This window comes from Oreochromis aureus, linkage group 8 (assembly GCF_013358895.1).
Source record: "Oreochromis aureus strain Israel breed Guangdong linkage group 8, ZZ_aureus, whole genome shotgun sequence".
In the NCBI taxonomy this organism is placed as follows: Eukaryota; Metazoa; Chordata; class Actinopteri; order Cichliformes; family Cichlidae; genus Oreochromis; species Oreochromis aureus.
This window is the reverse complement of record NC_052949.1, coordinates 1,707,227-1,730,844: the sequence shown is the minus strand read 5'-3', so window position 1 is coordinate 1,730,844 and position 23,618 is coordinate 1,707,227. Positions and strand designations below refer to the sequence as shown.

At 45.1% G+C, this 23,618-nt stretch overlaps 2 protein-coding genes across 2 annotated transcripts in view; both read left to right on the top strand.

Annotated features, from left to right (window-relative positions):
- Positions 1-11,610, top strand: part of stxbp4 (syntaxin binding protein 4) — a 59,344-nt gene extending 47,734 nt beyond the window's left edge. Inside the window, exons 17-21 of the mRNA XM_039616235.1 lie at positions 2,430-2,609; positions 3,981-4,097; positions 4,534-4,583; positions 9,837-9,973; positions 10,117-11,610. Coding sequence (XP_039472169.1) covers positions 2,430-2,609; positions 3,981-4,097; positions 4,534-4,583; positions 9,837-9,973; positions 10,117-10,130 — 498 coding nt within the window. The 3' untranslated portion in view covers positions 10,131-11,610. The remainder of the gene's footprint in view (positions 1-2,429; positions 2,610-3,980; positions 4,098-4,533; positions 4,584-9,836; positions 9,974-10,116) is intronic.
- A 474-nt stretch (positions 11,611-12,084) lies between these two features.
- On the top strand, positions 12,085-20,206 carry LOC120441412 (transcriptional coactivator yorkie-like). Its single transcript, XM_039616274.1, has 3 exons — positions 12,085-12,155; positions 19,330-19,387; positions 20,021-20,206. Exons 1-3 carry the CDS (start codon positions 12,128-12,130, stop codon positions 20,181-20,183), a joined length of 249 nt encoding a protein of 82 aa, XP_039472208.1. The 5' UTR covers positions 12,085-12,127; the 3' UTR covers positions 20,184-20,206.
- The last annotated feature ends 3,412 nt before the right edge of the window (positions 20,207-23,618 follow it).

Below are 23,618 nucleotides of genomic sequence, written 5' to 3'. Positions count from 1 at the left end.
TCTCGTTGGCTTTATCGAACAAGGAGCTCCAAATTTCTCATGGTTTTCATCCAAGTCTGAGGCCACAGTGGTCAGAATGAAGAGGTGGAGCGCTCACTCTGGCAACGGTTCCTGCTTAAACTAAAGGAGTTTAAGTGTCTCGGGGTCTTGGGAGAGTGTTGGGGTGACGTCTGCTGACTCTGCACCTATAGCAACGAGCTGAGAGCAGTGACATACAAGCTTCCTCTGAAGGATGTCCGGACTCTACAAAGGGAGATTAGCTTGGATTTCTGGGACTCACCCTTCTTGTAAAGACCAGGGTTCCTCCCGGGTGCCTCGTTGGTGTGGTGTTTGGGACATGTCCAACTGTTCTGAGGCCTTGGGGCAGGAAATGATGTCCTTTAGCTGGTCTGGGAGCTCTTCCTCGTATCTTCCTCTTAGAGCTGCAGGAGGTGATCTCCCTTGCAGATGGATAAGTGGAAGAAGAGTTCAGGCTGCTGCACTTCATAGAAGGCGTCACTGTGAATGAAAAGCTGCCAGGTGCAGCTGAAATATGACTAAAATGGAGGCAGCATTCGTTGTGCTTCGCCTCTGTGGAGAAACAAACAGGTTTAGAAACATCGGTGACTCATTGTTGCACGGCTGTCGTTCACACTCTGATTGACACAGAAGTAAAAATGTTTGTTTGCAGCGCAGCATGTCGGCCTCACTCTGAGCTGGTGAAAGGTGTGTGTTGTGTGTAAAGTGCCGCTGGTCCACAGAGCCCAGCCTTCTTCACTTTCACCTGACTGAATCTGGCTTTGTGGTTTTTGCAGAGTTCAGATCGGGCACAGTGCCTACGTTCTGTAGTTCAGCTGAAAAATAATCAGCCAGGAGTGACACGAGGACATGAAGTAAGCCCTGTGTCTTGTTTTTGTTCCAGCGTTGTTATGTAAGAGAGCGCCAGCCAGTCAGTCGAGCCCAACCTCGCTCTTAAAGCACACAACCAAACAGTAAGAGCTCATTCCAAGAAAAACACCACCAACAAAAACAACCTGCCAAAAAGCGACGATGACCTGACTTACTTTTTATTTTTAGCTCAAGCATTACTCATCTCATGCTGACGGTGTGACTGCAGAGACGTCTGAGTCTTAACAGCGACTGCAGTGCTCACTGAGATATCACCTGATCAACGCACAGTCATGAAATTTTATAATAGTATTCCTCAGAGGTGGTCCTCAGGTCCTCAGAGGATGACGTCTACTGATGCTGACGGCTGGCAGACTTTGCTGACTCTGGGGAGTATGACCTCGGCCTCCGGTAACACTGAGAGGGACCGTGACCAGGATATGTCCTTCAGGGCACTTACTAAACAAATATGTAGGACTGCTTTCTTGCCTGGTTCTGCTGGAGGATTCTTCCTGTTCAAAGGGAGTTTTTCCTTCCCACTATCGCCAAGTGCTTGTTCACAGGGGTTGTCTGATTGTCTGTATTACTGTAGGGTCTTTACATTAAAGAGCGCCCTGAGCCGACTGTTGTTGTGAAATAAATAAAATGAATTGAACTTTCTATGATCAGTTCATTATTTTAAACCACTCGTGTTTAACATGTTCCTTTGCTCGTCTGTTTCTTATTAAGCAAAACTAACATTAGCATCTCATAAACTGCATATATGGAAAATTTATAAGTGTCAGTGTTGTTTTAAATGATTAGAGGTTTTATACAAATGAGTCACTTTTATACAAATGAGTGCACATTAAAGTCAATTAAAACCATTTTTCTGCTCCTCATTCTGTCTCGACTTCATCTGGTCCTTTAGTCCGACTTTCTGAGACGTCTTTCCTGTTTCAGAGTTTCCGTCGTTCTCCTGTTCACTGCTAGTTTACTTGGATTTCATGGGTTTTGGATGTTGGGTGCAGCCTACAGATCTCAAAGTGAAGCTGATGATCACGTGCCTCAAACCTGCATTATTTCTAACGATGGGGTTAAAGTCTATGAGAAACTCCCTGCTCACCTCTTTCACATTTTCCTGATCAGTTCATGGTGTCAGCTGCTAGTAAAAATCAAGATAAAGGTTTAGTCCTGTGAGCGTTCATCGACAGTTTGATCGATCTTTGTCACCAGACGGAGGTTTATTTTATTTTTTAGATGATAATGCTGCTCTCCAACCGTAGGTAACCTTATCACAGACAGAAGTATGCTGAGCGCTGACAGGCCTGCTGGGACTCGACTGCACAGCCTGCTGATTCAGAGAAACGTCCCCGAGGCCACAGCAAAGAGCCTCATCACGCTAACTCATCCTGACACCATCCAAATCATGACACGAGCACCTGGGAAGCTTCGTGAGGGTCTCAAAGCACTGAGCAGAAAGCATCACTGAAACTCTGCCGAGTAATCCCTCATCTTCTCCGTCTCTTGTACTCCATCCTGCCCCTCTCCTCTTCCTCCACCCTCTGCCACCTCTCTGACAGGAAGTGAAACACGGCGCGGAGGAGAGCCGAGCTCTGAGGACTCGAATCCAGCTGGCCGAGGCGGCCCAGAAGCAGGCCAGAGGGATGGAGATGGACTACGAGGAGGTGATCCACCTGCTGGAGGCTGAGATCGCAGAGCTGAAGACTCAGAGGATGGAGCACCAGGCATCAGCCAACAAGGTGACACACCACATGGATCAGTTCATGGTAGGAACCAAGCAGAGCCGCTCTCTGACAGTCCGATTACTGCAGAGTCCCGGTCAGCTTGGTGCTTTCATTTCTCTAGAATATGTGTGAAACTTTTTTCAGCTTCAGTTATTTGTGACAGTTATAAAACAGGACGGATGAGGAAGCAGGAAGGCAGCTGACTGCACCGTCCAACCATCCACCAATCAAACCCATCGACCCAAGACTACAAAGATCGTCGTAGTCATCATAAAATCAAACATTTCTATGGTGATAGTGAAAAAACAGCAACCGTTCTGTCATGTAATGGTTTTTAAATTACTTTGGTGCAGCATGTTTGCAGCCTGAGCTTCTGTCTCTCAACACGGGAACAATGAAGGGGGAATATTAAAAATACAGGCTTTTTGTTGCCTGGTTGTTGCTGCTCCCCCTCCAGGTCCTGGTTTCGTCTTCAGGCCTGAATGTGGGTCAGGTGTATTTGGTGACAGACGTAGGTTTTGCTGAAATCCGCTCAGCATTGTTTCTCTGAGCCACAAAACAAAAATCTGCAGAAAGAAACAAAAGCGCTCACGCTGGAAACAAAGAGCTTTTGTCCAAACGCCAAGCCTCCCAGAGCTCGACTGCATGCAAACACTCCTCCTTTTCATTAACAGCTTTTACTCCTCACACACCAAAGACAAGCACAGGAAACGAGCCTTTTGTAAGATGTTTGGCCTCTTTGGCTCCTGTCAGTGTTTGTGGTCTCTGCTTTAGTCTCCGTGAACCAGTTCATCGAACACTAATTTACAGTTAAATGACCTGTTACAGGGTCGCCAGCTCCACTGCTTTTAATTTAACATATTTAAATGATTGTTTTAAAAGCACAGAGAAAGGAAACTGAAAAGGTTGGACGTGTAACTGCCGGTTTTACTCAGAAAAGCAGAAACAAAAATGAGCTTTTTCTTTTACTGAAGCAAAGCTTGATGCAAAAGTATTTAAACAGACAGAGAGGAAGCAGTGACACCTGAGGGGGGGTGAGGATAACTCAGCAGGTAATCACAGTGGGAAAAACTGTGGGCAGGAAGTGAGGACGACTTTCTTTAAAAGACGAGATGTGAAACAGGAAGTGTGCGAGACATGACGTGTCCCCAAATGGAATCAGTCCTCTACACGGGTCACTTCGGAAAAGATGGTGCTCTACCGACTTCCAGAAATCGACCAATCAGAGCAAAGAGACATGCAGAGGATGAACGCAGGCCAACGCGAGATAAATAAACTCCATTAGAGTTTAGCATAAAAAATGTGGAGATGCAAACGTGAGGAATAAATAGCTGGACGCTGGAGGCGAAGATCATAAATACAAGAATGTTTTTGCTTTGATGTCAGGAGGAGTCGGACGAGCTGAAGAAGAGAGCGGCCATCCTGGAGTGTCAGCTACGGAAGAGCGAGGCGGCCAAAAAGGGTTTCGAGATGTCAACGGGAAAACTGCTGAGCTTTGTGGAGGTAAAACTTTTCAGCTTTCAGACGTCACGATACAACCACACTTTAGAAAATAGTTTCATTCACAGTCATTGTTTGTAGGAGAAGGAATCACATCGGCCCGAATGGCAAAGCTCATCTTTAAAAGCAGGAACCAATGAGCTTTGAGTGGAGATCACAGAGTAAGAAGTAAGAGATGCGCTCGCTGCTGGTGTGGGTTTGAAATCAGATCCTTTCATCATCGTTGACGAGGTTTTAATCTCTGCTGTGAGGACGACAGAGAAAAACATGGCCTTCAGATAACTCTCATACCGAGGAGACGTTTTACATGAAAAGATGTTTTCAGCAGGATTATTTCAGTTTATGAAATAAAATTTTGGTGCAGCTGGAATCCAAAATAAAAGACAAAGAAGAAGAAAAACGAACAACCTTCTTCTTGTTTGTTTGTTTGTTTCTGCAGAACGTTCAGGAGTTCCTGCTCGAAGGTCACGGACCCCCAAAGAGCTACAGGTAGACTGTGTGTGTGTGTGTGTGTGTGTGTGTGTGCATGTGTGTGTGTGTGCGTGTCTGTGTGTGTGTGTGTGTGTTCTTGTAAATATATCCTTTTGAGAACCATTGTAAAAGTTTTACCTTGTGAGGTCCTCACTGTGTTACAGGACTTCACTGTTAGTATTCAGTAAATGTACTACAGCAAAAGTACTGCAGTAAACTCTATGTGTAAAAGAGTACTGTAGGTTAATGTAGTGCAGTACGTGCAGTACTAAATGTAATGCTGTAAATGTGCAGCAGGTTTACAGTGACGTGCTGACCAGAGCACAGAGAGTCAGTGACGAGTGAATGATGGCAATGTGAAGTTAACGGGTGGCGAGCGATTAAGAAGCTGTTGACAGACATATGAGGAGGTGTTAAATAGGTTAGAGGGTTACCTAGGCAACCACATCCTGGCAAGTCCAGCAACGATGAGGGACCAGCTGATCACTTCCTCTGCTCACCTGGTTTCTCTCATCGGTTATTTTGACCTTGAAGTCGCTGAATCTTATTGACTTTCTGTTGTTTCCCATTGCTTCTTGTGCCGACGCCTCTTAATCCAGTAATAACACTGGTTGAGATGGGGCTTATACAGAGCCTGGGAGTGCATCATCATCATCATCATCATGATTATTACTATTATTATTGTGGTTCATCAGTGTCCTGATAAGGATGATAAGGACCTGATTCCAAAGACGATGGGACTGTTTACTGATTTACAAATGTCACAAACTCATATTCTCTTCACAGTACAACTTTGAGTGTTTAAACTAAGAAAATGAAGCATTTTTAAAAAAATATGAGCTCATTTTGAATTTGAATTCTACTGTAAAGTCATGCTGTTGGAACAGATGCAGCGTGGTCTCCTGAAACATGAAGGTGTTCCTGAAGAACACGTGTGCATGGAGCACATGTTGCATCAAACCTGCTCATACCTTTCAGCACTGATGGAGCTTTTCCAGATGTGCCAGCTGCGAGGTCCACAGGCTGTGACGACCTGTGAGGTTTTCTGTTCCACAGTGGAAAAACAAACATGTTCAGGTGTTCGGATGTCAAATATGCAGGCTGAAGGTTTTATTTCAGGATTTAGGTGCATGTTTAGGTCCAGGGTGAGGGATTTTGGGGTGAAGGTAACACGTTCCTACTGTTATCATTATTATTATTATCATTATTATTATTATTATTATTATGGTCCTCAGGGTCCCCACAAAGACAGATGAAGCACAAACCTGTGTGTTTGATGATAATTGAGAGCCTGCTGTTCGTTAGCGACACTGTGGCCATCCTAACGAGTCAATCTGCTCAGTGTGAGCTGGTAAAGCGGTCGCTATAGAAACAAGCAGCCTTCATCTGTATGTTTCATTACTGTGTGTGTGAATTGACATCAGTGTGTGTGTGTGTGTGTGTGTGTGTCCTTACCTGAACAGGGTGGTTCAGTGGAAAGAGAAACTTGGTGAACTCTGTGAGTTTAGTGTTTACGTCTGAATCAAACACACGGCTCAGTCTGACCCATCAGGACAGCTCATGTGTGTGAGGTCACGTGTGTGAGGTCACGTGTGTGAGGTCACGTGTGTGTGCACAGCAGTGTTGGGCAAGTTACTTTGAAAAAGTAATTAATTATAGTTACTAGTTACTTCTTCAAAAAAGTAAGTGAGTTACAATATTCGAAAAGTAATTAATTACTTGAAAAGTAACTATTGCGTTACATGAGATGCACAAGTTTTGCAAACAACAAATTTATTTGCATCCATTTAGCTTTTACCCTTTTTTAAAATAACCATTTCAAACTATTTACAGAACAATCAGCTGTTCTTCAATAAGATGCCACACAAATTATTTGTGCCACTCCAAAAACATATTTTGTGTCCACTATGAAGGAGAACATCACAGCCTGATACCTGCAGGTCTGACAGCAGCAGGTGTATCACTGCTGTTTCTACCTGGAGACAGCAGCCGCCTCATTGTTCTAACACACAACACAAAACTATCCACAACACTGCACACTAACTACACAAGACAACACATTAACTACACACTCCAAACACGCTAAACGTCACAAATCTCACATCTCAAAACTCGCTCTCTCTTTTTCTGCTGTCTTACTCCCTCTCTCTCTCTCTCTCTCTCTCCGTCACTCCTAAAGCTTCCCGTTTTGGGTTTTTTTGGTCATAAGCAGAGAGTGCTTGCTGGCGCTGTCCTTAGGCTGTAAATGTGACGAAACTATTGAGGAAAAAACGCCGCGTATATCTTGTTTATCATGACTCTGGTTTTACGTGGCCTATCAACACAGTTTAAAAACTGGCACCGTGTTGCTTTGTCTTTAAGTGGTCACGTGATTGACTTACCACGACTACTTTATTCTTCCTCAGTCAAACAGCAGCACTCGATTGTTTTGCCCCCTGAGCTCCAGGTGTTGTGCCAGAAAGTGATTACTGTCCGCGCAGCTGCTTAAAGCTGTAGCGTCCAGATTACTTACAGCTACTTCCTGCAGCTGATATAAGATGCTGTAAGCTGAACACAGTTTCAACCGTCTGTTTGTTGAAAAATAGTAACGGACCGCGTTTCCTTGTTAGTAACTGTAACGCCGTTGTAACGATAGGAATAGTAATTAGTTAGATTACTCGTTACTGAAAAAAGTAACGCCGTTAGTAACGCCGTTACTTGTAACGCCGTTATTCCCATCACTGGTGCACAGTATATGTAATAATCTGTGTTTACAGGTTACAGTGTGTGTGTGTGTGTGTGTGTGTGTGTGTGTGTGTGTGTGTGAATAGACTGTGACTGCGACCCCGACACCTCAGTCTGTCACGTAATGATCCAGCTGAGAGCAGAGCCCATTAGTCCAGGTTGCACACACACACACAGAGACACTCAGCGGTCCAGCTTGACCCACTTCAGTGCAGGTAGGACAGCAGTTACTTCCTGTTAATGGTCGCCCGCAGTGAGTGGCGGTGAGGCAGCGGTGGCGTTATGAAATGAGGAGCGTGTGTGAGATCACTCTGTGCTCGTTATCAACAATCATCTGATCAACTTCTACACAGACACCAACAAAGAAGAGTAGGTCACATGTTACAGCACTTCCTGATCTCATTTCCTCGTTTTTCCTCATCTTGTCCTGTTTTCTCTTTTTTTCTAACTCTCATCCTTGTTTCCTCTCTCCTTCTTCACATCATCCTTTCCATCCTTTTATGCTTCCTTTTCCTCTATGATTTTATTTACTTTCCTTTTTTTAATTATTCCTTTTATAAAATCTTTTTTGTTCTTTCCTTTTTCATTGTGTGTGTCTTTTCTATTTTAACTGTCCTTCCTCGCCACCTTTCCTTCCTGTAGATTTTCCCCCCTCACTCCATCCTTCCTTCCTTTACATTTACCTGTTCACTTCCTCTGATCCTTACGTTTCTCTTTCCTTCCTTCCTGTCCATCTTTTCTTTCCTTTCTTTCCATTTTCCTTGTTTCTGACTTTCCTTAAGTCTTTTCCTTAATATCTGTCTTTCCTTTGTGTCTTTCTGCTTTGTTCCATTTGTCTTTCCTTCTTTCCTTGTGCCTTCTATTCCTGTCATCTTTCCTTTTCTTCTCCTCTCAGCACTAACTCCCCCCCCAGCTCTTCTTCTTCTTCATCTTCTTCTTCTTCAGTGTTTATTTGATTTCAGGGAGGTTCTCCTGCCTCCTCTCTCTGTTTTCCTCTTATCGCCTCCTCATCGTAGTTTCCTCTGCTCCTCCTGGCTGCTTGTGTAACTGTGATTCAATGAATCGGGTCACTCGGTCAGGTTATCGGCTCGGACACCTCCTGCCAGCTTCCTTTTATTTCAGTCCAGGTCAGTGGGACATCTCCACTCGTCTTTCATAACCGTGGGCTCCCCCCCCCCCCCGGGTCCCTCCTTTCCTTTTATTCACCTGTCTGGTTGTTTCTGGGCCACCCGGCAGCTGAAATGTCAGCCGGTGCCTCCGTGACTGCGTTCAGAGACGCAGGCGTGAGTTTTGGTCCTCTTTGTCAGAAATAAAGGCTCATTGATGCTGACTTTCTGAATCATGAACATCTGTCTTATTAAGGTCGTTAGTCATCAGCGCCGCAATACAGACAGAAAGAAAAATGTCCCTGAGGAAGGCGGAGCAGGTTCATACTGGCGGGGAAGACAGTAGAGTGCTGTGAAATGGCAGGAAGTGACCTGAAGGTTTGGTCCACGCGGCGTCTGCAGGGTTTGAAGCAACCGACTGGGACTAGAATCAGTCCTGATTGGTCACCGCTCAGTCAGCCTCACGTACGTCTAATTACAAGCACACACACAGCAGCGCAGGTAAAAAGTCACATGCACACACTAACAACCACACGCTAACATGCTGTTAGCGTGGAAGCTCCTCACTGACGTCCGCTAAACGGGAGGAAACGCCATGAAAACATTCATAACAACAAACTCGATGAGGCGCTTAAATCACCCTCACACAGCTGACATAGACATTCAAAAGAAGCTAACGAAGGTAAAGTCGCTAATGCTAAAGTAGAGCTGAGAGCCAGCTACAAGCTAGCAGCCTCGGTATGAGCAGTTGGGAGGGAAAACACGGATGGATGTCCTGCTATCTGCTGAAATCCTAAATGTGCCAGAAAATAATGAAAATACCTGAAATTTGTTTTATATAAAGTCCGTTGCAGCTTCTTTTGTTTGGTCAGATCTGTCAGGTAAAGGTGTGTACAGCCGCTCGAGTTCATGATTTCTACCTGTTTCCAGCAGCAGAGCTCTTCATTATCAGCAATCTCAGGGAGAAAACAACCTGCAGTTTGTGAACTTTAATCTTTTCTTTTACAATCAAAACGTTTTGCAGTGAAGTAAAACTGAGTTTGGTTTAGAAAATCAGAGTCTGCAAAATCTGAAATTAGCCAGAGAAAAAGAAGAAGGTAGCAGCTGCTTTGTGTTTTGGTCCATGCCGGGTCTCCGATCAGCCAATCACACAACCAATCATTTCACCCTCAACTCAACTAATCGAGTATTCGAAGCCTGAAACAACACACAGTCCTCTCAGCGAGGAGGACCTGCCGACCCTCACCTGTGAAAGAATGAATCATGGTTCGTTGTCTGCTTTGGGACACTCTGTGGGCTTTTCTGTCTTGGCAGAAAAAGAGATTTTGTTATTAAAGGACTTCTGCGACTCTGCTCTACGACCTCCACGAAGGTCCACTCAGACCGAGTTAGTTATCACTGTGTTACCTCACCTCTGATTCGTCTTTGTCTCTGTTTGCAGCTCCGGAGACGTCAAAGTCGGGGCGTCAACTCAAGGCCTCGCTCCCCGCTACAAGAAAAGCCCGTGGACGGCGGCCACACTCGCCCAGGAGGCGCAGGAGCTCACTCGGACTGTCAGAGCTATCCTGGAGGTTGACTGTAAGTGATCTCAGCTCCACGCACGCCGGTCTGCATGTCCTCCTCCTCCCGCTCTTCCTGTCTGTGTGTGCCGCCCCGCATGAAGCCGAAACAAACCGATCCCGTCCACCCGCCGCTGTGAGCGACTGTCCTCCCCGTTTCAGTGCTGACCTTCTAGACGGCCCGACTGTAGGAGAACAAAGTCAGCGAGACGTCGGCCGGACTTCAGCAGCCAGCCGTGATCCCCACCGCTCTCTCCCCGACACCTCCTCAGCTCCTGCTGAAGGACTCGCCATGTCAGAAGTCTGCATGAAAGCGTCTGCACACAGAACAGCGGCTTTATTCCAGCGTTTTAACCTGCGTTCACTGCAGGACGGGTCAGGTGTTTCACCTGGAAACACGACAGGAGAGAGTTTGCTGCAGGTTAACTCACTCGATGAAGGCGTCTGTGAAGCTGAGCGACTACATGAATGTTTTCAAGTTTGGCCCATCGACGACAGAAACGGCACCGAAACCCACAGCTCAACATTCACAAACAAATGTTGTTAATTAGCTGAAGAGAAAGTTTTCATATTGTTCATATTCTTAATAGAATCAACTTTATTTAAATATCATTACTTTTCTTTGTCAAAATGCTAATTAACTTGATGTTTTTAACCATTTTCAGCCCTCAGTGTTAGCATTAGCAGCTAATTAGCGCTGAGGAACATCGAAATAAAAGCCCAGAATTTCAAAAACCAACATTTAAAGGTCGGCTCTGCGGCGCTTTTTCTGATTCTTCACAGTATTTTAACGCATAAACAAACCGTGAGCGATAATTATCGTGCAGGTGACGCATGTTCAACATCACATCACATTTTCAGGTGGACGAATACGAAAATCCACAGAATTAAAATTTAGAATAAATGTTTTTCAAACATATAGGTGTTAATAATCACTGTACGATGATGATGATGATGATGATGATGCAAAGTTCAGATTGGTCCATCCATTAAGGAGGAGCCAGGCGACATACAGACACACAGCTGCTTTATTATTGGTCAGTTGGACGTTATTTCTTTTTGCTTAAATCCTCTGAGTCTTATCTTTCCATCATTTCCTGTTATAATGGCGCCAAAACTCACGATTAACCTGGCAGGTGGATAAAACATTCATGTAGTCCTTTGACTCCTGCCCTGCCTCTGTCTCTGTATCAATAAATATCTTCATTTAACAAACAGTATAAACAATATAAACGTACACATTACAGTATCATAAGGTTGCCATGTTCAGTAGCTGCCGCTCCGCCACGAGCGAGCTCATACAGCTTAGATAACTGTAGTTTCTGTCTCATTGCTCAGTGTTTAGTGTCTGAGTGGCTGAACGCTCGTGTTTGTGCAGTAGATTAGCCAGCAAAGCATCATCGAACAGTACAGGAGGAGAAACCTGCACACCGCCCCGCACGCGAACGCCACGTCAGGAAGGACGAAGGCCACGTTAAAACGGGAACTCTTGATTAAAGAGGCCTTCAGGCTTCAAACGTGTTTGGAGGTTTTGCTGTTTGTGTTTTCGGAACAAGCTGCAGATCCCGCGGCGTTCTCTGGGAAAAAGGATCAGCCACTCTCAAACGTACGGTCGTGACTTTTCTCTGAACAGCTGGGCTGCGACTGAGATTTTTAAAAAGGGTTATTTTTGATGTGAAAGTGTCTGAGACGTAAAGACTGTCACAAGTTTTAGTTTAAAGGTAAAAGATGTAAAAAAAAAAATCCCACATTAAAATTTGTGAAAATGACCGAACTGTTGTTGAATATTTTGTGCTTCATTTATCTCAAATATTTCCAACAATATTTTAATTCTTCTTCATCGTGGATGCAAATCCTCTTCACTCAGGCCGGCCACCACGCTGATGCAGTAAACCACAGAGGGACAGAAAGACCACAGGAGACTCAAAATGATCACAAATACATGAAAATCAAAGACTAAGAGACTCTAATGACCCGAGGACTTTGATTCACTGAATCTATTTGGAGGAAACAAACCCAGAACAGTCTGTCAGGCAACTCTCCAAGCATCCTTGAATGCACCACCAGGAAGTGTTTGTCACTGGAACAAGGATGTAGTTCCCACAGGTGTTTACAGGTGATACTCGTGGAGAAGGAAGGAGAAGCCATCAGGTATGCTGTGGTGCCGAGGAGAATGAAAGGTATTCAGGAAAAACACCGAGGTGAGAAACTGAAGTGGGTGGAGTGTGTGGCTACAGAGCTGTGAGATTCACAGGAGCTTAGAAAGAAAAGCATCTGGACTTCTTTAAGTTGCTTGAAGACGTTTCACCTCTCATCCAAGAAGCAGAGTCCAGACACTTTTCTTTCCAAGCTCCTTAGACTACGATGACCTGGATGACTGAGAACCTTCACAGCGCTGTAGCTGTCCAAACAAACACTAACAGTTCAGGAGAAGCGCTGAGCTATTTCCAGAAAATACACAAGCCGATATTTAGTTGTATAGTTCTTAATCCCAGCAAATACACAGAGCCAGGACGCAGCTCAGTAGGAAGATTAAATTTTGGTCATTCAGGCAAAAGCAAGGTGAGCATACCATTTCCAGCAAATACACAGAGCCATGGAACAATTAAACTCCTATCCCGAGCTCTTTATTTCCTCCAGCAGCCACAACAAAGCAGGTCGGACTCTGATTGGTTTCCTGGCCCTAACAGACCGGGGCGGGGCCACTGGGGACCATCCATACTTAATGAGCCCATCACAGTGAGAGTCAGTTCTGTCTTTGAGTCCATTTAAGAAGCACTTCAGAAACAGGACGAGGCTTCAGTTTGCTATGAGATCTGTGGCTCTGCATTTGGAGGTTTCAGTTTTTTTGTTCAGACCTTTAGTTCAATTCAGTTTTATTTATACACCAAAGCACAACAACAGTCACCTCAAGGTGCTTTACATTGTAAGGTAGACCCTACAATAATACATACAGAGAAAAACCCAACAATCATATGACCCCCTATGAGCAAGCACTTTGGCGACAGTGGGAAGGAAAAACTCCCTTTTAACAGGAAGAAACCTCCGGCAGAACCAGGCTCAGGGAGGGGCGGGGCCATCTGCTGTGATTGGTTGGGCTGAGAGAAGGAAGACAGGATAAAGACATGCTGTGGAGCCTTGAAGTCAACTGAACATTTGTTTTGGGGTCTTTGAGCGTTTTTTAGTTACCGCTCTGTGTTTGTGTTGGTCGTTGGCTACGCAGAGCGCAGGAATCTGTGAAACAAACTACGAGCACGACGGCGGCAGTGCTGCTGTCTGTGCAGGTCAACAGCTGATTGGTGGAAAGTGGGCGCAGCAGGAGAAGCACAAACAGCTACAACAACTCTGCAGCCTCTTTGCTTTCAGGAAGAAGAAGGAAAACGACCATCTCACTAAATTAACCTAAACTCTGACATCACATAAACCAGCACAGACAAACTCATCTTCATTTATACTCTCCTATTTCCTTAGAACCTTGAAAATCAGAATATTTTGGCTCTTTAACTGCAAGTTCAATAGATAAGCATCTATAATTACTTTAACACCAGTAAAAAGTCAAGCAAAATTAATAAAAATAAACATTTTGTGTCAATTCACAGAAATTATCATATTTTTTAAATGTGAAGCTGCTGAAAAAATGTTATTTTTACTTTGCGCTCATCTCAGAGGCGGTGGCAGCTGTTAACTGGAGCTTTCACTGAGATTCATATATCTGATGGAGTCCTTCTTTGGGCTCTGTATATTTGCTGCAGAAAGCTCTTTGGTTTGCATTCAGCAGGTTTGTGACACAGTCACCTAATTTCCCTCCATCAGTGCGTGGGCGCCGTTACATAATTAACAGCCACGGCTCGGGACACAGACGTCCTGTTAGAGATAATAAGCAGAGAAAGTAGGTCAGTCTGATCCGGAGCTTCATCACGCTCACCTGTAGCTCTTGTTCATCACACCGCTGGTTGCCTGGAAACCTGCTCGGCTTTAAAATCATAACGCTGCCTCTCGTTCAGTTTTATCGCTCCAGAGAATCTGACCACCGCAGACCTTCAGGATCAGACCTCACACACACACACACTCACACACTCACTCACTCATTTTCATATCTTTGTGGGGACATAATGCTTTCCCTAGCCGCTTACGCTAACATTCCCCCTAAACCTAACCATAACCCAACTGTAACCCTGACACTAAAATCACATTGTGAGTCTCAAACATGTCTTCAGACTTGTTGGAACCTGGATTTGGTCCCTATAAGTGTAGTAGGGTACCACATTTCTGTCCTCACAAAGCTGTCTAAACCTGGCACACAGACGCACACACACACACACACACACACACACACACACACACACACACACACACACACACACACACACACCCACGCTCCCTGCCTGAGAAACAATCAGCAGGCTCGTCCGCTTCATTCATTCCTCGTTTGTGACGACTCGGACACTGTTACCATGACAACATGCCTCCTATGGCTTACACTCGTGCTCATTCAGCTCGCCTCCCAAAATGCATCTGTGTGAAGTTCCTCTGTGTGTCTGACCAAGTCTTGGCCTGCACCGCCTCAGCTTCCTGTCTGCGTGAGGTCATCCTCACAGGTGCTCACACAGGTGGGATCAGGAGAATACAGGATATTCAATAAATCCCAGATCGTGGCTCTGAAGACACAATAGGCCATGAAGGTGCACAAGAAGCGTTTTATAGAAGTTATTCCTGAACTGGAGCGGGAAAGATCTGCAGGGAAGCTGGTCATCTTCACCTCCGGCCCATGTGATTGGTGGGCTGCAGAAGACATCGACGTGTTTGAAACGGATCTGTCTGAAGCTTCAGACTCGCAGCGTTAGAGATCCATCGTGCGCTCAGAAGGCGATGCTCTGGAGCTTTAAACCTCAGGATTATCGTTAAAGACTGGATGGACCCAGCTTGGTCTGAATGAACCTGCTGAACTCTGCTGTGGACATTAAAAATGAATAAAATGAAAGGGAACCGTTCCCACGGAGTGTGAAATGAGTGATGGCAAAAACCTCAGCAGTCATCATCGACCCGATCATTTTCTCGTCCAGGGTTTCTGCAGGTCTTCCTGTGGTTTATATTCTCTTTTCAGGCCTTTTAAATACAATGAAATTAACAAACACCAACAATTTAACTGTTTAACGTCTTTTAACCATTGTATCCTCGATCTTCAAGTCTCCCAAAGTTCACGAAACACGAGGCCAAAACAGCTTCCACACAAACGTTTAAGTTCTCGGTTCATCTCACCTTCATGTTTTAAAGAGGCACCAGCAGCTGGACCACAGCTGGAGCTCCTGAGATTGGTTAGTGCAGCTTTGAGGTCTCCTGCCCTGTGACGTTACCTTGTGCTCGCTCCACTGTGATTGGTCCTGGACCTCCAGGTGATCTAAAACACAATGCTTGAGCAGAGAGGCTGGCCCCACAGTTCAGATGTTTCCTGTAAGTCAGAATCTGCAGCGTGAGCCTCTCGAATGGAGCCAGAACTTGGTACATGAGGCCCTCTCACGCTCTCACAGCGTCTCATGAATGTGTCTGATCAGGCGGCACTGATAGAGAAACATCTGTAACTGCTTTATTTCCTGTTGAGACTTCATCAGCAGGGCCGTGAGGCTCTTTGAGCTGCAGCGCACGTCACTCAGGACTGCAGGGAGCACCAGCTGACGTGGTGACCCCAAGCAATGATGCTCCCCATGCCTTTGGTTTGAAGCAGAAACCGAGCTGTTAGCTCCGTGCTCCAGTTTGAGGTGAGGCCCTGAGGCGTTCGGGGAGTTTGAAGACAAGACTTTGTTATTATTGCAGGAAGTGTGTGAAAGCTCGGGATGTGTAAGTGTGTAAATGGGGACCAAAATGTTCTTTTGTATCAGACGTTGTCGTCATGGGGTCGGGTAGCTTCCGTAGCTCCTCCTCTTTTTTTAGCATACAGGCTGGAGCTGATTGGTGTGAAACAAGAAGGCCGCCACGCTCAGAACATGTCTGTCTCCTCCTTCTTGTGGTCAGACTTTGCATGTTGACTTTGTCTCAGAGTTCAGCGGGACTTTGATTCCATGAGACTTTCCAAACCGGGTTCTTGAACCAGCTCCAGGAACCCTCAATGCTTCAAATGGGCGGAGGAAGAGCATGATGGAGCAGCAGCGGAGCAGAGACAGAACCCGAGCGCAGAGACGAAGATGTGGGAGCAGATCCACCATCCATCCCAAAATGCTTCAGACGGGAATTCTTTTTTCAGTGGACGAGTCAGGAGCACGCTCCCAGTTTTTTAAAAGCTTTTTAGTTTTTATTTCTAAATGTAAGGATTTAGCTGTTTGATGAACTTCATGATTGCACTGAGTTCCCACCACAACCCACATGGATGCACACACTCTGAGTCAGCTGCACACACACACACACACACACACACACACACACACAGACACACACACTCGGCTGCATGATAAAAACATGATTATCTCCTCCTGTAGCCGTCATGCGCTCTCACTTCCTGTCTGCGTGTTTTTACTGAGGTCACGTGGAGGTCGAGCAGAAAAACATGTAACTGCGACTGCAGAGCGTTTGTTTCCAGGAGCTGCTCGAGCCGCCGGGCCTCCCTGCAGCGCTCAGGCCGCCGGGGTGAAACCCACAGGTCAGGTGTCTCTGTTCCAGCGCTGAGTCGTCTCCGTGCACACGCATGCAGATTACTGTGATTATGTGACGGCCTGCAGAGGAAGCACAGAGGCAGAAACAGGCTGACACGGCTCTGTGGGAACGTTTTATTACATCCAGTGACGACACCTGTGTCGTCTAATTCATGTCTGTGAGACCACGTGCCAAAATGTGCATTTGTTTTATATGAAACAATAACACGGACATTCTGTTTATTATGGGATGCTGCAGCCCGACGTTTGTGGTGACCGCAGGCTGTAAGACAAATGTTTCCCCAGCAGCGTTTTCAAGCTCGTCCTCTGGGGTTGGGAGGATTTTCCTGCTAATGTCGTCTTTCAGTGCGTTCTGTAGTAGTTGTAGTAGCACTGGTCCATGCCTGAGGTAACAGCGTCATACGGACAAGACGCCACACTCGTTTACACAGACATCGCACACATGGCACTAATCGATGGTGGGTAGGGTTAGAGTTTGGGCCTTTTTACAAAACTGTAGCCTGTTTGCACATGGTGATGTGGACAGGGGCTAGCACTGCCTGCTAGCTGCAGTGTGTGAAGCATCTTTTACTATCCAGCTGCAGTTACTGTTGTTCTGAAAGGAGGAAAATTGTCTTCTATCTGAAGGCCACCAGATGGCGATAGCTGTGGTTGCAAAAAGATTTCTGGTCCTCTTGAGGCGTACGTGATGTTAACATATCTGCAGTTTTGGATGTGTGACAATCCTGTAAGATCGAGTGAGTAAAGCCTCAGTCACACAGGTCTAGAGACCCGTCTGCAACCGTCTGGTGACCTCCGGACATGGGAGAAAAATCTGTATTTCCTGGCTGATTGCGAGTGGTTGCTGGAGGTTGATGGCAGTTGGTGGGAAAATTATTGCTAAAGTCTTCCAGGTCTACAGATTGATCAGCGAGCCCCTGGGAACCACTGATATTCCCCAGTATTCCTCAACTGATTGGCAACAACTTCCATGTGATTGCGTTGATTGCTAGCATGCTGCTCCGGTCGTAGTTTGAATGGAAGTGATGAACTTAAACACCGCCCAGCTGCAGTGAAGCGGTGAAAAGTTGTAATTGGTAAGTAATTAACCAATGAGAAAGATCCTCCTGGCCACGTCAGAGTTTTAGGAACCAATGTGACGATGATGTTCATCTCAGAACAGACTGCAGGAACCAGCGGGTGACATCACGGGTGTTACGTCCGTCTCTGAGGACTGACTCATGTTTGGAGCCTCCAGTGGACGTTAGAGGAACTGCAGCTTTTGGCATTTCTACATTGCTGTCATTGATTTCTTCAGAGGTTACTGCTGAATCAATAACCAGCGCTTGTGCACATTAGTGAGGATGAGAAGGTAGATGGAGAAATAATATATCTGCAAAGGTACGATTACAGTCACTTTATCCTCCAGCTGGCTCAACAGAATATTGTAAATTTAGCAAATATTGGAAAAGAGAGACGTGGCGCCAAAATGCTGCAGCAAGAGTCCTGACAGGGACTAGAAAGAGAGAGCAGATTTCTCCTGTTTTGGCTTCCCTTCATTGGCTTCCTGTTAAATCCAGAATTCAAAATCCTGCTCCTCACATACAAGGGCTTAAATAATCAGGCCCCATCTTATCTTAATGACCTTGTAGTACCATATCACCCTATTAGAGCACTTCGCTCTCGCTCTGCAGGCTTACTTGTTGTTCCTAGAGTATTTAAAAGTAGAATGGGAGGCAGAGCCTTCAGTTTTCAGGCCCCTCTTCTGTGGAACCAGCTTCCAGTTTGGATTCAGGAGACAGACACTATCTCTACTTTCAAGATTAGGCTTCAAACTTTCCTTTTTGCTAAAGCATATAGTTAGGGCTGGACCAGGTGACCCTGAATCCTCCCTTAGTTATGCTACAATAGACGTAGGCTGCCGGGGATTCCCATGATGCATTGAGTTTTTCCCTTCCAGTCACCTTTCTCACTCACTATGTGTTAATAGACCTCTCTGCATCGAATCATATCTGTTATTAATCTCTGTCTCTCTTCCACAGCATGTCTTTATCCTGTCTTCCTTCTCTCACCCCAACCAATCACAGCAGATGGCCCCGCCCTCCCTGAGCCTGGTTCTGCCGGAGGTTTCTTCCTGTTAAAGGGAGTTTTTCCTTCCCACTGTCGCCAAAGTGCTTGCTCATAGGGGTCATATGATTGTTGGGTTTTTCTCTGTATGTATTATTGTGCGATCTACTGTACAATATAAAGCGCCTTGAGGCGACTTTTGTTGTGATTTGGCGCTATATAAATAAAATTGAATTGAAAAAGTATTGAGGACAGATAGCTGGGTATGGACAGAAGGAGGACAGGGGAATGTTGTAAAGCCGCTCAAACACATCAGTGACACCTGAATCACCACAGACCCTCCACTCTCTGATCGAGATGTTTGGTGTCAGTTTCTGCTCTGTTGTCCTCTGGGCAGCATTTGAAACTTTGCCCTGTTTTGTTCTCTGAAACGAGGTGAAGCGACTTATTGTCTCCTTGTCCATACGGTGAGAGCAGAGATCAGTGTGGAGTCTCAGGGTGACGGGGTTTATGGAACAGCGGAGCTTCTCAGGCTGAATAGAAACTGGATATTTGTGTGCTTGGTAAGCTGCTGGCCTCGTTACGTCTGAATAAAGTGGAACTACACACGATCCCAGCCACATCCAGGAAGAACAAACCACATTAAACATGACGAGCTCTAAATAAGATTTCATTTTTCCTGCAGGTCTTCCCTACGGCTCGGAGGAAGCTTACACTGCAGACGGAGTGAAATACTACATCAAGTGAGAGTGTTTTCACACCTTCATGGGCTGAATAACCTCATACAGGGATTTTATTGTTGGGCTCCTAATTACAAGTTAAAATATTCAAATATTACATTTTGTCCAAAACTATATCCAGGGCTATAACGCTGGATGATAATGATGGATCTGCTGTAAGCCTCTTTCAGATGGGATTAACAGAACGAGAAGAGGCGGTGGATAAAGATTCCCCACGGTCCCTGAAAATTCAGCTGTCCAAATCTGGATTTATGGGATAATTACAGAGTACAGTCTGTAATGACCTGAACATCAGAGCGGAGCACAAAGATGATACTGACACTGAACGGTTACAATTTATAATACGGATCATGGAATTAAATGGAAATTACAATATAATTATATTTACCTACAAATACTTCACTGTAGATATTTTTTGAGTTACAGTGTTGAATCCACTGTAAGGTTTCAGAGGAGTTATGGCGTACCTGCAGAGCTCGCAGTGAAACAGGAAGTTCACATTAGTCAAACTTTAAATCTCATTTTGCTCCCAGAAGACACTTCGTAGTTTTCACTTCATAAAACAGCTCCTGTAGGAGGAGTCAGTTTCAGGTGATCGATATCGCTGAACAAGCTGCTTTTCCTCTGTTTCGACAGTCACGTGACCCAGACGACCTCGTGGAGCCCTCCCGGGTTGAGCAGCGGCGCCCCAGAGCTGACGCCTCCGCCTCCGCCTCAGGAGACCTTAGAGGTGGAGGAAGAGCGTGATGGAGAGGCAGCGGAGCAGAGACAGAACCCGACCACAGAGACGAAGATGTAGGAGCAGATCCTCCATCCGTCCCCTCCTCCATTATTACTGCAGTCATGTGACACTTATATTTATATACATTTATAGCTGTTAGCAATTCAAAGTGTAAATGTATGTCTGCGAGCAAAAGTCATTTCAGAGTTACTAACAAGAGCCCAGCGGGCTCGTCGGCGAGCTCGTGTCAACATTTAAACTGCAAGAAAGTGAAGAAGAGACACGCTTCATGTTAGCACTGATGATGCAGTTTATCCATCAGAGGGCGTTCTTTGCTGTTTTAAGCTGCATTGGCATATTTCATTAGAAAGAACTCATAAATAAAGACACATAACAAATAAGATGTTTGTTTCGCGTGTGTTACTCGTGCAGCAGGAGTAACAACTAGCCGTTAGCTTTAAGTAAGTAAAGTAAGTAAAGTAAGTAAAATTTTATTTATATAGCACATTTCTAGATAGAAATCACAAAGTGCTTTACAAGATATAACAGATTAAAAAGACAAAATACAAACAAAGTTAGCAAAAAGCAATTTTAAAAAGATGTGTTTTCAGCTGTTTTTTAAAAGTAATCAATGAGTCAGCGGATCGTAAGTCCTGAGGAAGGGAATTCCAGAGTCTGGCGGCCACAGTAGCAAAAGCTCTATCACCCCTAGTTTTCAGTCTCGTATACGGAATGACAAGTAGGCCCTGACTACTCGACCTCAGAGACCTACTAGGGGCATAGGGCTGTAAAAGCTCAATAATATATGGTGGTGCTTGTTGTTGAAGAGCCTTAAAGGTTAAAACCAAAATCTTAAAATGGACTCTAAATTCGACGGGAAGCCAATGTAACTGCATAAGCAACGGTGTTATATGTGAATATTTTGAAGCTTTCGTCAAAAGTCTTGCTGCAGCATTCTGAACGATCTGCAGGCGCTCCAAAGAACCTTTGTTTAGACAAGTAAACAGGGAATTGCAATAGTCCAGTCGTGAAGAGATAAAAGCATGAATAACAATCTCCAGTTCGGTATAGGATATTATAGAGCTCAATTTAGAAATATTTCTTAAATGATAAAAGCAAGACCGAACAAGAGATTTAACATGACTATCTAACGTAAGATGTGCAAAAACGCCGGCTTTACGTTTTGGGCGGAGCTTCAGTTTAAATTTCGGTGCATCTGTGGCACCTGATGTTAGCCACGCTACAGTCAGCACCGCCTCATGACTTAAGCATCACCACTTCCTGAAAGTCAGCCTCCTCCTCTGCTCACTTCCTGTTACATACTTCCTGTTCCTGTCGTGGATTTTCATAATAAAGATAAAGTCTGTAATAACGAGGTCAGAGTGAGTTCAGCTCAGGCTGCTCAGGAAAGTCCGGTCAGTAAACTTTGAACACTATAAACTATAAAACACCTGTGTCTCATTTAAGACACGTATTAGCAAACAGGCTAACGAGATAAAAGCTCTGCATTTCATTAATGTTACAGGTTTTTTGCGCTGGTGAAGTATTTGTCCCACAGACCTGCATTAGAAAACTTTATAGTCTCTGACATGAACACAAAAACATTTAGGTTAAACTTTCACGCCCTGAGTCGCGTCTGCAGGTAGTTCTGTTTGTTTTACTGCCGTGTAAAACGTTCTCTGAACCTCAGCAGCGTCTCGCTCACCATGATGGAAAAACTGAAAGCACTTTAGTTTCTGTAAAGGTCACGTCATTCTGTCCCGAAACATCTTCATGCAATAAAACCGAAGATTATGAAGGTCTGAGGATTCTGGGAATGTAATTTCTATTCAGCGTGAGCGCAGTTCTTTCTTGACCACTTCAGCCCGTCTCGACTCTCCTTCATTATGTTTTAAATTGCTGCAGCGCTCCTCTGCCTCCTTTCTTTGTCTCTGCTTAGTTTCCAGCCTTTTCTCTCATCGTGGAGAGCCTCGCCGAGCGCTCGATACACTTTTATTCCCAGCAACAGGAAGGTTTTGTCAGTGGCTGCTGAGAGCCCAGCTATTCTCAGAAGGTCCACATTCCTGCCTCTGAATTATTCTTCGGGGTCACCGTGAAGTTTACTGCCACAAACTTCTTCAAACTAAGAGGAAGTGTTTTTTCTGGCTGCAGCTGCTCACACGACGGATCAAAACGGTCGATCTGACAGAGAACAGAAGGACAGAAGAAGGCTCTGCACGACGTAAACAGCAGCAGCGACTCCATACATCAAACCAGTAGTTTCTTTATTCAGAACTGTAGAAGCACAACTTTATGATTTCATGCTGAAAGCCAAAGTGCCCAGCAGGTCTCACGTATCATCGTGACCGAAGTAATGCGATGACGCCTCGAGGGCGGATCTCTGCTGTCTGACATCATCAAAAAGTTTATATGAAGTCATTTGTTTCACTCTGATAGCAACGGCGACCATCTAGCTTAGCTAGGCTACGTTATCAGTTTGGAATATAAAAGTGATTTAAATGAACTTTTCTGCCCGACAAATAGGATCGCGGCTGCTGAACACCAGACTCACGTTTGGCATCACGGCAGCTGTCTTTCCTTTGGTCATGAGATGACGACAGCCCAGCTGCTACTATGGAGCATTTGCTAAGTGTCCAGATTAGTCGTGGGGATCTCCAGGCCTCGAGGGCCGGTGTCCTCCAGGTTTTAGATCTCACCCTGGGTCAGCACACCTGAATCACATGATTAGTTCGTTACCAGGCCTCTGGAGAACTTCAAGACATGTTGAGGAGGTCATCTAAAACCTGCAGGACACCGGCCCTCGAGGCCTGGAGTTGGACACCCCTGGTCTAAAATAACCACTAGTCAGGTCGGGGTTACCAATAGGTGGACCGCGGTCCAGATCTGGGCCTGGGCACCGCTCTATACGGACTCAGAGCTATAACTAGGTTGTTTTTCTAGTTTTTTGTTTTGCTCAGGTTTGCTCATACTTGATGTTAATCTGTACATGTGTGCGTTGTAAGTCATCCCTCATGACATCTTTTAGCCAATCCGGTCGTTTCCTCAGATTCGTCTGTGAGGCGAGCAGAGGGCTCACAGCTGACGGTGTTTTCATCTGCATGTAGTTAAACTACACCTTTATCTGCAGACAGTTGTTCCTAATATAAAAGAAGATGATTTTAATATGATTCTGTTATTATGGCCTGACCTCCAGGTCACTGTGAAAAATAAACAATAAACATTGTTGAAATCTTATTGAATTGTACGTTCTTTCTCTTCATGACTTCAGGTTATAGTGAATTAAAACACACACAGCTGTTTGTTGACATTTTGTTTAAATTTTAATTTAAGGTAACCAAGAGACGGGACGACAACAAAAACTGAAGAAAAATGACCAAGAAAAACCTGGAAGGTAAACGTTTAAGAGAAACAGATAAAAACAGATTTACTGTAACTTCCTGTGAAAGTGAAGACTGGTCATGTTCGTGTGGAGGGATGTGAGACAGTCAGAAAGCATGAATGAAATGATTTCAC

Excerpts from the sequence above, each read along its gene's own strand:
- LOC120441412 (XM_039616274.1), top strand. The coding sequence starts at position 12,128 with ATGAAAGGTATTCAGGAAAAACACCGAG. Across the intron at positions 12,156-19,329 it reads TATTCAGGAAAAACACCGAG|GTCTTCCCTACGGCTCGGAG; the intron begins GTGAGAAACTGA and ends TTTTTCCTGCAG. Across the intron at positions 19,388-20,020 it reads GGAGTGAAATACTACATCAA|TCACGTGACCCAGACGACCT; the intron begins GTGAGAGTGTTT and ends CTGTTTCGACAG.